Consider the following 13,828-nt stretch of genomic DNA (forward strand, 5'->3'; position numbering starts at 1 on the left):
ATCGCCGATCAAAATGTATGAAATTGACATAAGACGAGTCGAACGTCAACGTCATATTAACGAACGCTTATGTCAATTGCATAAATTTTGGTTGGCGATTACGAAGCGATAACGAATAAGTTTTGGCTAAATGGTCAGCGGGGCTAAAATGGTCACATTTAGCAATTCCTCTCAATCAATTCAGCAAATGAATTGTCAAAACTGTCAAAATGACAAATGTCAAATGAGTACGAATTATTAGACATGAATTGCAAGTAGACTTGCATTTTGCAATTTAAAAAAAATGAATCATATTATTATGATTCATAATATGATCCTCCAAAGCGACCATTTTAGCCCCGCAGCACTTTCTGTTTTTCGTCATCTAACTTCGCTACCGTAACCAGCGAATGCATTTTGACTAAGCACCCAGGTAAGTAATAATATTTCACAGGATGTGCTTAAAATGTTTCCGGATAATATTTCTATACAGGGTGTAGTAAACGCCGATAAACCCTAATGATGCATTTTATGGCACAGGTGAGGCTTAATTTCCGTAAACGCTTTTATTACACTCTGTATAAACAATATATTTTACAGGGTGTAATAAAAGCGTTTAATATTTTAATATTACATCCTTTATAATATACAGTATGTGTTAAAATATTAAATGCTTTTACGATCGCTCAACATAAATGTATTAATAATATACAGAGCGATTTTTATGTTTTTTTTTCTTGTCCTTAAATACTTTTTTTCTAAAACTCATACGCCTTAAGCTATGACTACTTTTGTCGATCCGACTCATAATATTATGTCTTTATACATTACTTTTATGAAATCTTTAATTTGTGATAAAATTTATGATTATTTAGTATTTACTAAAACCTATAATACTAAATTTACTCGTCATACATTTTTTACAGAATGTGTTTTTTACGCTTATTTTATATTATATATTTGATTCAAATGCTATTAGAATGTGACCTTTTGGAATAGAGTGGTACATGACGTCAATAGCCAATAGCATCGCTATTTGGAAACCACGTGACATAACTGACGAATGAAATCACAGTCACTTAACCCAACTCCAAAAGGTCGTAAAGTATTTGAATCTGTACCCCGATAATACGTTTTAATGCTATTGCATTAAAAAGTATTGCATTATTTATTATTAATGCATATTCGTTTGTTGTTCGATCTAATGTTCCTTCAAACAGCTATGCAGTATAATATTTATATGCCAAACAAACTGATTTACATTTACATACAATTATTATTTACATTTATATTTTTTACTACTATAATGAATAAGCTACACAATTTTTTGTCATTATCTGTAAAGTGTACAGAAATTTTTGTATCTTAATTCTTATCACATTGAATACTATTCTAACTTTGATAGATTTGATTTTTTTAAAAATTAGGGGCAAACGAGCAAACGGGTCACCTAATGTAAAGCAACTACCGTCGCCCATGGACACTCACAACATCAGAAGTGATACACGTTTCCTTTTAAGAGGGAATAGGCTCTCTTCTTGAATTCACAACGACCGAATGATGAACAAGATCGAACAACGAACAAAACTGGATTAACATTGTATTAAACTACATCACTTTTATCGAGTAGCCCATTATTGCTACTCCCGTCCTCCTGTCATATGTGGTAATCCTTCAGGGGCTTCACGGATTCTGCTGAGGATCTGGGAGTGGGGTCAACAGCTGACAAACCAAGGGAACCGCTTCTTCTGACAACTAGCGTCTTGGTTCCGTAGTCGGTTACAAAATTGTCATTTCTGGTGGGAGTGTTCGCTCTTACCGTCTGGTAGCCGCAGCATGGCGGGCATTTTGAGGTCAGAATCTTCTTGAATGCTTCACGGAATTCGGTGTTGAAGATGGAGTAGATTATCGGGTTGAAAGCCGAGTTGGAGTAGCCCAGCCACGTGAGAATCTTGAAGGCGAGATCTGTAAAATTAATGTTATCAAAATCGAGATAGTAAAAATACTTCGGTACTAATATTACTAGCTAAAAGCCGAGTTTTGTGAGGGCTCGCGTCGTTTTTCTGCGTGGTAATAATCATTAAGGCAGTTTTTTTATTTTAATAGTAACCAAACCTTGACTGACAGAAAAAATGATAACACATCTACTTATAAATAAAGATTACTATGCTTAAGTACAAATCAATAGGCGTGATAGTTTTTCCGTAAAGTGTACCACAAAATGTTGGTTGTGAGATGTACTAGGGCTCGCTTCGCTTGCTCGCCCTGATAAATGCGAAGGTGTGAACCGATTTTGATGAAATTTATTATAATAATACTCCCCACACCGGTGTCGGTGACGGTGGCCGGTTTCATTGAAACCAGGCCAGGTACGCAGGAGTAATTTTATAGTGGCCAAGTGTGTGCGCAGTACACAAGAGCACTCTCTATTCCTTTTACTCTCATAACCCAGTGGGACGGAAGACCGACACGACTGGCGAGAGTTCAGGTGCAGGACCGACTTTTTACATGCCCATCCGACGCATGGATCATCTTACTTGTCAGACAATCAGGTGATCAGCCTGCATTGTCCTAACCAAACTTGGAAATAACATGTTTCCAACGCGGGATTCGAACCCACGACCTCCGGAGTCGAGAGCGACGCTCTAACCACTAGACCACGGAGGCGTTTTTAGGAGGAAATTTATTATGGGGATACTTCGAGTCCTAAGAAAGCACATAGGATACTTTTTATCTCGGAGTTGCAGACGTCATCTAGTTCTCTATAATTTTAACATGGAAATTATTAGATGGCTGTTATGAGTTTACGTGTCTGTCTGTGTGTATGTCTGTCCGCGGCATTCTATGAATAATAAAAACTAAGGAAACGTAGCTCCCATACTTCAACCGTTTTGAATTTGATTCCTTTTCGCACACTTTTGTGACGTGGGAGAGCCATGCTTCGGCACGAATGGGCCGGCTCGACCGGAGAAATACCACGTCCTCACAGAAAACCGGCGTGAAACAGCGCTTGCGCTGTGTTTCGCCGAGTGAGTGAGTTTACCGGAGGCCCAATCCCCTACCCTTTTCTCTTCCCTACCCTCCCCTATTTCCTTCCTCACCCTCCCCTGTAATTCCCTTCCCTACCCTCCCCTGTTACCCCTTAAAAGGCCGGCAACGCACCTGCAGCTCTTCTGATGCTGCGAGTGTCGATGGACGACGGAAGTTGCTTTCCATCAGGTGACCCGTTTGCTCGTTTGCCCCATTATTTCATAAAAAAAAATCTCAAATATGGCAATACATAACACTCACGAAATATGTATATTTACACAAGGTATCGAATACATGCATAAAGTATGCATGTATTCGGGTCACATTTTGTAGGCTCGTGGACAATTTTTTTGACACAGTTACTCTTTCCTCAGTCCCTTCAGTCAGTGAGTTTTGGAACGAAGTTCCTTATCGCGTATGTAACGTAAATCTGAAGGCTAGACAGAACGATATTTGACCTTGATTTTACCTCGACACTTTTATATTAGTACCTGCATGTTAGGGGCAGAGGGCGTTGATAGTTAGTATTCCTTTGAATCAACTATATGGCGTTTTCTTTTTAATCATTTTTTTGAGTGTAATAATATTATGTATACAGGTTTTTTGAACATAAGAAATAACTTCGTTCCGTTCGGGTGTCCCTTGACACCTCTCAAGTTTTTATTATTCGTAGGTGGCATCGTGGCAATCAAACGGTTGGATCAAAATCGAACTACTTCTTTTATTTCAAAGCTGAAAAGATCGAGAATGTTCTTAGCAATTTCATTCCTTTGGACTAGACCGACTATATTGTGAGAATGACAAACACTACAGTATTAAGGCGACGCCTTAATAATTTGGCTGTAGCGATATCGGTTTTTTCTCAGCAGTGACTAAAGCTAAGAAATTAAAGTTCATTGTCAGTATTCATCATGTCTCTGTCTTTGAATTACCCATAGCATAACACGATTGGTCAACTTTTATAACACAGAATAATCAATCATTGTAGAGACCTCTGTAAAAAAAGGGATTCTAAGATTCACAGAGGAGAGTGATTTAAGCTTCCAAAATTTGTACATAGATTGGTTCAAGCATACACTTTAATTTGCCCGTAGCTTATATTATGAAATATATTTTTGGTTTTTAAATTACGCGACAAAAGCCATTTTGTCGCTTACGCCGTTTCCATTTCTTGTTTTCTATGAGAGGCCGGGCCAGCCTCTCATAGAAAACAAGCAATCTAAAACACATCCAACACGGTTTTTTACTTTAACGCGGCGTCAACTTAATTGAAGAGTGGTTACTTCGCTCTCAAAATATTGTATAAATCATCCACAATGAATGCAAAGGCCTTTTTTTAGCAATTTGATCATCGTAAGCTGATTACATTTACGCTCTATTTATGTTATATATAAAAAACAATGGTATGTCAATCTGTTTGTCTTTATGCCTCTTATTTCTTAAGCCGTTGGAATGATTTTTCCCTACAGGCAGAAATTGTATTCAACTTCTTTAATAAACTGGACATTGATTGATTACCCAATTGATATTCCTAGTAAGATCGTAATTTCGTTTTCGTATCTTATAAAATATTATATTATTTTCTAGATTATACATTACATAGCTTAAAATCGTACAGAAGATCGTAATTTGATATAGCGACTTGAGCGATTTTCACTACATTTATTGCTGATGCAATTTTCTAGAATGAAGTTTTGTCTAGACGAGACGATGTGTTGTCTGCTGCTGCAAGTATAAAAAGTGTACATTTTATACAATTTAGTATTACAAGGATGAAAAATTGAAGTAAGTGACTTTCCGATCTTCGCGGCAGGGCCCGTGATCGACAAATCACTACTAATTTTGTTTTTTCACGTGGTAGAGCCATGCTCTGGCAATTAGCCGGCTCAACCGGAGAAATACCACGGGCTCACAGAAAACCTGCGTGAAACAGCGCTTGCGCTGTGTTTCGCCAAGTGAGTGAAATAACCGGAGGCCCAATCCCCTACCCTTTTCCCTTCCCTACCCTTTCCTGTTTCCTTCCCTACCCTATTACCCTATCATTATTATGTTGCGAGTGACTATGGGCGACGGAAGTTGCTTTCCATCAGGTGACCCGTTTGCTCGTTTGCCCCCTTATTCCATAAAAAAAGTGTATCTGACTGTTACCTCTTCACGCCAAAACCACTGATTTTGCTGAAATTTTGTATAGAGATACTTTGATACTTTTCTTTCCAGAAAAATGTAGTGTTTCCGCGCGATAAACTAGCGCAACGGAATTAATGCGTGGGTTTGGGTGGTAGTTAGAGTTCCGTACCCAAAGGTTAAAAACGGGACTCTATTGCTGAGACTTTGATGTATGTCCGTCTGTCCGTCTGTCTATCCGTCTGTCTTTCCGTCTGTCTGTCTCCAGGCTGTATCTCAAGCTAGACTTCTGAAACTATCACAATTTTTTCACAATTTTTTTCAACACAAAATTGTGTATTTCGATTGCCGATAATTTTTTTGGCCTTTTTTGCTCGTGATTAATAATGGCAACTACTAGGCACTTAGAATTTTCACAGCATCCTTAATTATTAAAATTGTACTTTAATAATTCATAATAATATTAAAATAAAATAAATATTTAATTTGCCAATAATTGCCATACAAATCACACAATTTTTGCCTACTTCCGGTCTATAACGGTACGGAACCCTTCCTGCGCGAGTCCGATTCGCACTTAGCCGATTTTTAATTAATAAATGCTCATAGTAACCACAACATCCATTGTTAAAATATAAACTGATCTTTAGGTATTTATTCACAAAAAAAATATTTTCGAACGTGGAATATATTGAACAAGTATTGTTTAAAACAAACACAAAAAAGTAGTCCAAACAAAACAAATGTAACAAAAACTCATTGAAAGCCAATGTTACAGAACACGATTTCCAATAAATTTGTAGTTGGTAAATAAATATTCTGACCCTATGTTAAGTAATGGAGTGTGTTATTTTATTGAAATTGTTGAATATGTTTCATACAAGTTTTTACCCACAGTTTTGCCTACTAATAATAATAATAATGGCTCCCACACCGGTTTCGGTGACGGTGGCCGGTTTCATTGAAACCAGACCAGCTACGCAGGAGTAATTTTATAGTGCCCAAGTGTGTGCTCAGTACACAAGAGCACTCTCTATTCCTTTACTCTCATAACCCAGTGGGACGGAAGACCGACACGATCGGCGAGAGATCAGGCGCAGGACCGACTTTTTTACATGCCCATCCGACGCATGGATCATCTTACTTGTCAGACAATCAGGTGATCAGCCTGCATTGTCCTAACCAAACTTGGAAATAGCATGTTTCCAACGCGGGAATCGAACCCACGACCTCCGAGTTAAGAGCCGCGCTCTATACCACTAGACCACGGAAGCGTTTTGCCTACTATAAAATATTTAAAACTAAATGATGCCCATAACTCCGTTGCACCAAAAGTTTATCGTCCAGTATCCTATGATATGTACGGTCCATATTTTTTTCCTGGGATATTTTTTTATGAAATAAGCAAACGCAAACGAGCAAACGGGTCACCTGATGGAAAGCAACTTCCGTCGCCCATGGACACTCGCAACATCAGAAGAGCTGCAGTTTGCGGGCCTTTTATGAGGGAATACGCTCTGATCTTGAAGGTTTGCAGGTCGTATAGGCATAGTAAAAGAAGGGGAAGTAAGTAAGTAAGTATCTTCATACAAAGGAACCGCGCGCGGCTTGTATGTGTGCGCCATAGTATCAATGCGTCGCCTCGCCGGCTAAAATTAACAACCCTAAAGGCCTGTTTCACCACTTCCTGATAAGGCTATCCACCACTTAACTTGACAGATAGAGTATGGAGAATCTGTCAAATAAGCCTATCCGGCACCCTATCGGGAAGTGGTGAAACAGACCCTAAGTGTCTAAGCACACTAGGCCGAAGTTACGCGGCGTAAATTCCGCATGATTACGTCACCGCATACAAATTAATACGAATAGTGTGTCATCGGTAATTTAAAATACATTGCAGGTGTAATCATGCTGAATTTACGCCGCGTAACTTTGGCTTAGTGTGCTTAGACACTAAGACAGTAGGTAATTATGTCGCGGATTGGGCCGGAGTTAACCTACTTCCCCTCCTTTTACTATGGTATAGGTCCGGAAATACTGCTGATATACAAACTATATGCCCTTTTCCGGAACTGATACATATTATCACAATCGATTCAGCAATTTAGACAAGAAAGAGCAACAGCTATCGGGACTGATACACTTTCGCATGTATAATAATTATTAGTATGTATGAATTCATATCGTATAAAATACTTTTGGTATAAAATACGTTTACTATTCAGCGCAGTTAAAGCCATTTTAGCTAAAAATGAGCGGTCTTTATCGCCTACGCGCAAAAGATCTATACCGCCAATCACTGGAAGAGCTTTACAAGTTTGTTTATTTACATTGCTTTTAAGTTTTAGTCGCTAAAAATGCTAATAAAGATAACGTGATTAATGGATGGCCGCTGATGTCAAAAATAGATAGATGGACATTCCGTGCACTAAGAAAAACACAGTTTCATTAAATCCCAACGGTCTTTCGGTAGTAGATCTTTGGGATATAAGGGATCGTCCAAACTAACCCGGAGATTACTGAGGGGTGTGAAAGTGTATTACGACGTAAGACTGGCTTTGTGTGAAACTTTCATCAAAAATGGGCCGTCGCGTCGTGTAAAACTAATACATTTTGACCTGACTATGAAATATTGCCCCGACTGTGCCAAAATCCATACTTAATATTATTATAAATGCGAAAGTGTGTCCGTCTGTTCGTCTATCTGTCTGTCTGTTACCTCTTTACGCTCAAACCGCTGAACCGATTTTTTTTTATGAAACAAGGGGGCAAACGAGCAAACGGGTCACCTGATGGAAAGCAACTTCCGTCGCCCATGGACACTCGCAGTATCAGAAGAGCTGCAGGTGCGTTGCCGGCCTTTTAAGAGGGTATAGGGTAGGGGAGGGTAGGGAAGGGAATAGGGTAGGTAGGATAATCGGGCCTCCGGTAAACTCACTCACTCGGCGAAACACAGCGCAAGCGCTGCTTCACGCCGATTTTCTGTGAGAACCTGGTATTTCTCCGGTCGAGCCGGCCCATTCGTGCCGAAGCATGGCTCTCCCACGTATAAACGTTTTTCTGTGGCATGGAGATACTTTGAGTCCCGGGAATGGATATAGGATTGTTTTTATCCCGGAAAAATGTACGGTTCAACAAATGTTGACGCAACAGGTTTGCGGGCATCATCTAGTGGTATTATAAAACATTTTCACTCAAGAGACCTAAGTTTTTCAATTTATTTGTATCACTGCATGACTGCACCAAACTTACGTTTCTTGCGCGAGTCCCGTACTCGTACTATTTTTGAGGTACAAAGTCAATGAGTTTCTAAAATACTAGAGTAGCAATGTCTTACAAAAGATTCTCAGAAATGCGTAACCACTTTTTTGTTCAAAAGACAATGTCAAGTCATATATTCGTTATGTCATTATGTATGTGAGATATGCCTGCAGGCATCTTCGAAGTGGCAACGCGTTGCTACCGTGAACTTCCAATCTAGTTACGTTAGTAACATAGAATATCATTGTACAAAGTATTGTATGTCCTTTTCCGGGACTTAGAGTTTCTGCGTACCAAATTTTAGCTAAATCGGTTAAGTGGTTTAGGCGTGAGGCAACACACAGGCAAACAGATATGGATTTGCTGCGTACTTATATTTCATCAAACTGCTTTACCTTTCCCGGTCAATCAGAACTGTCAATTATAAATTTTAATGGCCCATAAAATTTCGTCGATATTAGAAGAGAAACACAGAAAATGCTATTACATCATTAATTATAATTAAGTTTTTTAATTGCTGTATGGACGTTTCACAAGAAGTTAATCAAAGAATGGCCATTAAATTACTTTGTTAATGTTTTAAGGAAGGTTTTTTTTTTATTTTATTACCATATCGATATTGTATTTCTTTGTGCTTATTTATAATAATAGCTCCCACACCGGTTTCGGTGACGGTGGCCGGTTTCATTGAAACCAGGCCAGCTACGCAGGAGTAATTTTATAGTGCCCAAGTGTGTGCGCAGTACACAACTCTCTATTCCTTTACTCTCATAGCCCAGTGGAACGGAAGACCGACACGACTGGCGAGAGATCAGGCGCAGGACCGACTTTTTACATGCCCATCCGACGCATGGATCATCTTACTTGTCAGACAATCAGGTGATCAGCCTGCATTGTCCTAACCAAACTTGGAAATAACATGTTACCAACGCGGGAATCGGACCCACGACCTCCGAGTCAAGAGCCGCGCTCTATACCACTAGACTACGGAGGCGTTATAACTTTGCTAAGACATAATTTTTAGCTACCACCGAGAAAATACATCACGATGGGCACTCCTATGATCACGATGTGTGCACAAGATAAGTCCATTCTTACTTTTTTTATGAAAGAAGGGGGCAAACGAGCAAACGGGTCACCTGATGGAAAGCAACTTCCGTCGCCCATGGACGCTCGTAGCATCAGAAGAGCTGCAGGTGCGTTGCCGGCCTTTTAAGAGGGAACTGGGTAATAGGGGAGGGTAGGGATGGAAAGGGAAGGGAATAGGGGAGGATAGGGAAGGGAATTGGGTCTCCGGTAAACTCACTCACTCGGCGAAACACAGCGCAAGCGCTGTTTCACGCCGGTTTTCTGTGAGAACGTGGTATTTCTCCGGTCGAGCCGGCCCATTCGTGCAGAAGCATGCCTCTCCCACGTATATGACCACGTAGATAGTAGATACGCAGAATGACACTATATACTGCAAGAAACTTCCATCGGTATACCGAGCGTTATCGCTTGTGATCACAATGTCTTTATATACAATCAAGGGTTTCTATTATATAAAGCCTTATCATATACTAGCTGTTGTCCGCAACTTCGTCCGCGTGAATGTATGTTATTAAAATCGAGATTTAGAAAATTGAACATCCATCTACGAATATTTTATTTGGATCTATATTATACACGAATTTTTTAATCACGAATTTACATCGAAGACCCAGGAAACTTGAGCCTCAGATACTTATCGTTTTGAAAAATCCTTTCTTCGAAGACCGCTTGGCGTGGACAGGAGATGGGGGCCACAGGACAGGGGAAAGGAACATGTGACGGAGATAGAGGATAGACTACAGAAGACGGGATTTAATGTAGGCATCTATTCCTCTTTAACCTACCTCTTATTCTGAGACTCATAATCTACAATTAAGCCACAATTTCGAGGAGTTTATTCAATTCCATTACTTATCAAGTCACCGTTTTTAGGGTTCCATACCCAAAGGGTAAAAACGACCGGGACCGTATTACTAAGACTTTGTTGTCTGTCCGTCTGTCTGTCTCCAGGCTGAATCTCAAGAACCGTTATAGCTAGAGTTTTTTACAGATTATTAGCTGATTTTTTTACAGATTATGTATATCTGTTGCCGCTATAACAACAAATACTGAAAACAAAATAAAATCAATATTTAATGGAGGCTCCCATACAACAAACATGATTTTTTGGCATTTTTTGCTCGATATCAATAATGACAACAGGCAGGCAGTTGAAATTTTCACAGAATCCTTAATTATATGTGTACTTTAATAATTAATAATATAATTAGAATAAAAATAAAATTTAAGGGGGGCTCCCATACAAAAACACAACTTTTGGCCTATTTTTTCTCTATAACGGTACGGAACCCTTCGTGCGCGAGTCCGACTCGCACTTGGCCGATTTTACTGTAAACATGGTATCAAATTCGGGCAACCAATACAACAAAAAAAGAATTTTGAAAATCTGACCACAAACAGCAAAGTAAACATTATCTCCTCCTTTTTTGAAAGTCGGTTAAAAAAAAGTATCTAAGATGTTGACCAGGGATGTAAGGTCATGCCAAATTTCATTGAAATCGGTCCAGCGGATTCAGAGATTAGCCTGTACAAACAGACAAACAGACAAACCGACAAACAGACAAACAGACAGAGAAACAAAAATTTAAAAAACAGTTAAAATGTGTGCTATTACTCTTCTACTATGCCCGTGACTCACTTTTTCAAGTTTATTTTCAATGTACAAAAATTTTACCTCTACGATTTTATTATAAGTAAGTATAGATAAAAATCTTGCAGAAACCCTTACAGTAATTAAAAATTCAGCAGAAAGTGTCATAGTAACATTACTATGACACTTTCGCGTCGTGATCACAAACGATCATTAGACATCTAATGATCGTTTGTGATCACGACGCGCATAAATTATAAGGTGCAACGTGATCGCAACCTTAAACCCAATTTCACCAACGACTTTTAAAGTTAACGATCGTATTAATATCATTTTACCCTCACTAGTTTTTCGTATGAATGAAAGAGAAGATGTGACATTTTAATAAGCTGTTAACACTAACAGACGCTGGTAAGATTTGGCCTTAGCCTACAAATAAATAAAAAAAATACTGTCTTACCAGGTATACAAGTCTTGCAGAAAGCCGCCACAATATTCACGCAGAAGAACGGCACCCAGCAAAGAAGGAAAACGCCCATGATGATGCCCACCGTGATCGCGGCCTTATGATCGCTGACGTGGTACGGCGACGAGTGGACGTGTGTATGCACCCTTGTCCTGACTGATTTAGTCCTGTTGTCGGGTAGTTGGACTGTTCGGGTCACCGCGCGGATGGATTTGACGTGCTTTTGTGCGTAGCAGTATAATCTGTGAACAAAGATGATATTATTATCGTAAAGACTTCGTGGTCCAGTGGTTAAGAGCTTGACTTCGGAGATCGTGGAAGTTTCTAGGACAATGCAGGGTGATTACCTGATTGTCTGACAAGTCTTGCGCATGATCTCTCGCCAGTCGTATCGGTCGTCCGTGCCACTGGGTTGTGAGAGTAAAGGAAGAGAGTGCTCTTGTGTACTGCATACACACTTGGGCACTATAACTTACTGTTTCCAAGAATCAAAGTGTCTATCAATTTCGTAAAAAGAATAATTTTGCCTGTATCCGAAATAAAGAATAACGCTTATAATGAGGGGGTTCAAAATTCTATTTGCCACCACCATGCATGCAGCATGGCCCTAGCATGGCCGCCAGTAGAAATGCGAAAGTATAGACAAACTGTGGAGATAAACTTAAGGTGCCGTTCCGATCTTTTTTCGTTCCGAAAAATTCAATTAATATTATGCCACTTTATGACAGACTATAGCCCTAAAAATTGAAATAATATCCTACTTTATGACATAATTATACCATAGTCTGTCATAAAGTGGCATTTTAATAGAATTTTGTCGGTCGCGATTAGCCGCGGTAAAGATCGGAACGGCACCTTAAGTTTAAGTCCACAGTTTGTCTATACTTTCGCATTTCTACTGGTGGCCATGCTAAGGCTACAGATGCCGCTATGTAGCCTTAGGGTCTATTGTGTCAAATAGGCATATTATCGCGAGACATGACAGCTATATTGTGACATATGACAGCAGTTTGACACGATAGACCCTAGCTACATAGCGGCAAATCCCTAGATTTTTCAACAGTCACCGTACGCGTCTCATCATACCGTAACCTTGTTTCTTCATAAAGCCATCTCATAAAGTAAAGTCTTTGCCAAAACACTCTGATACTGGCAACTCACAAAGGAGCCATTAATAAAAAAGAAGAAGAAGATGGTGGCAAATAGATTTTCAAACACCTACATTGTAATCTACACTGTAATGACAATGTCATGCCAACATCCTTGTAGATCTGACACAATGTTTGTGCGTCAGTGGCGGATATAGAAGCAATTTATGGGGCGCGTAATTCATAATTAGGCATCCACACTGGACATTTATTACCTAACGCACTATGCATCTAGATATTAGACTAGACGTCTGATTCTGTTTGCATTCATTATGCTAGGCTGTATTATTTGGAATGGGTAGGGTGACGTATTTTGCGATAGCAATGAAACAGGCTTTTGCATAATATTTGCTGTCCAACTCCTGTTGCGTTTCTGCTGCAAGATATACAGGGTGTTACAAAACTATGCGAAAATAATAATTTTGGATGTGTGTATTGCGTCCCTTATAGAGAGTTCCCTGTAAAAGTAGCAGTTCTGAAAGTCCTTTTAAGCATTGTCTTTTTCTCTTATTGTTCTGGAACCGTTCATTTTGTCGTGATTAAAACTATCCTATGTCCATTCCCTTTATCTTCAAGACCATCTAAACCGTTTTTACGGTTTAACTTTCACATCCTTGCTAACATTATAAAGGCGAGAGTTTGTCAGTTTGTTATCTCTTCACGCCTAAACCGCTGAACCGATTTTGCTCTTGTATGGAGATACAATAAATCCCGGAAAATGACATAGCATACTTTCTTATCCCGGAAAAATGTACGGTTCTCGGGCGATAAGACATATTGGTCATAATATTAGTAAGTAAAAGGATGACTCACCTGCAATATATACTGATCATGACGATACACGGCAAAATGAAGGATATACAACTGGAGACCACCGCGTAAGTCGGTGTGAGGACAAGCGCGCAGGTGGGGTATCTGGTCTTCCTCATGATCTCCTCCTCTGGCGGCCGGTGGAGGCCCAGGGAGATGGGCAGGAAGCTGACCATGACTGCCAGCAGCCAGATCAGAGCTATGGTTACGATGGCCACTTTGCGAGTCACCCAACGACCGTATCTGAAATGAAATGGAAATTAAAATTATATGGAAACTAGCTGACAAAACATTTTTTTGCCATATAAATTATTTTTAGTGTCAATATGA

At 39.5% G+C, this 13,828-nt stretch overlaps 1 protein-coding gene across 1 annotated transcript in view; it reads right to left on the bottom strand.

Annotated features, from left to right (window-relative positions):
- Positions 1-1,549: 1,549 nt before the first annotated feature.
- LOC121737627 (dopamine receptor 1) overlaps positions 1,550-13,828 on the bottom strand; it is a 34,319-nt gene continuing 22,040 nt past the window's right edge. The window contains exons 5-7 of the mRNA XM_042129289.1: positions 13,502-13,741; positions 11,535-11,782; positions 1,550-1,944 (exon numbers count right to left, since the gene is read on the bottom strand). Of these exons, the coding sequence (XP_041985223.1) occupies positions 1,637-1,944; positions 11,535-11,782; positions 13,502-13,741 (796 nt within the window). The 3' untranslated portion in view covers positions 1,550-1,636. The remainder of the gene's footprint in view (positions 1,945-11,534; positions 11,783-13,501; positions 13,742-13,828) is intronic.

This window comes from Aricia agestis, chromosome 21 (genome assembly GCF_905147365.1).
Source record: "Aricia agestis chromosome 21, ilAriAges1.1, whole genome shotgun sequence".
Classification (NCBI taxonomy): Eukaryota; Metazoa; Arthropoda; class Insecta; order Lepidoptera; family Lycaenidae; genus Aricia; species Aricia agestis.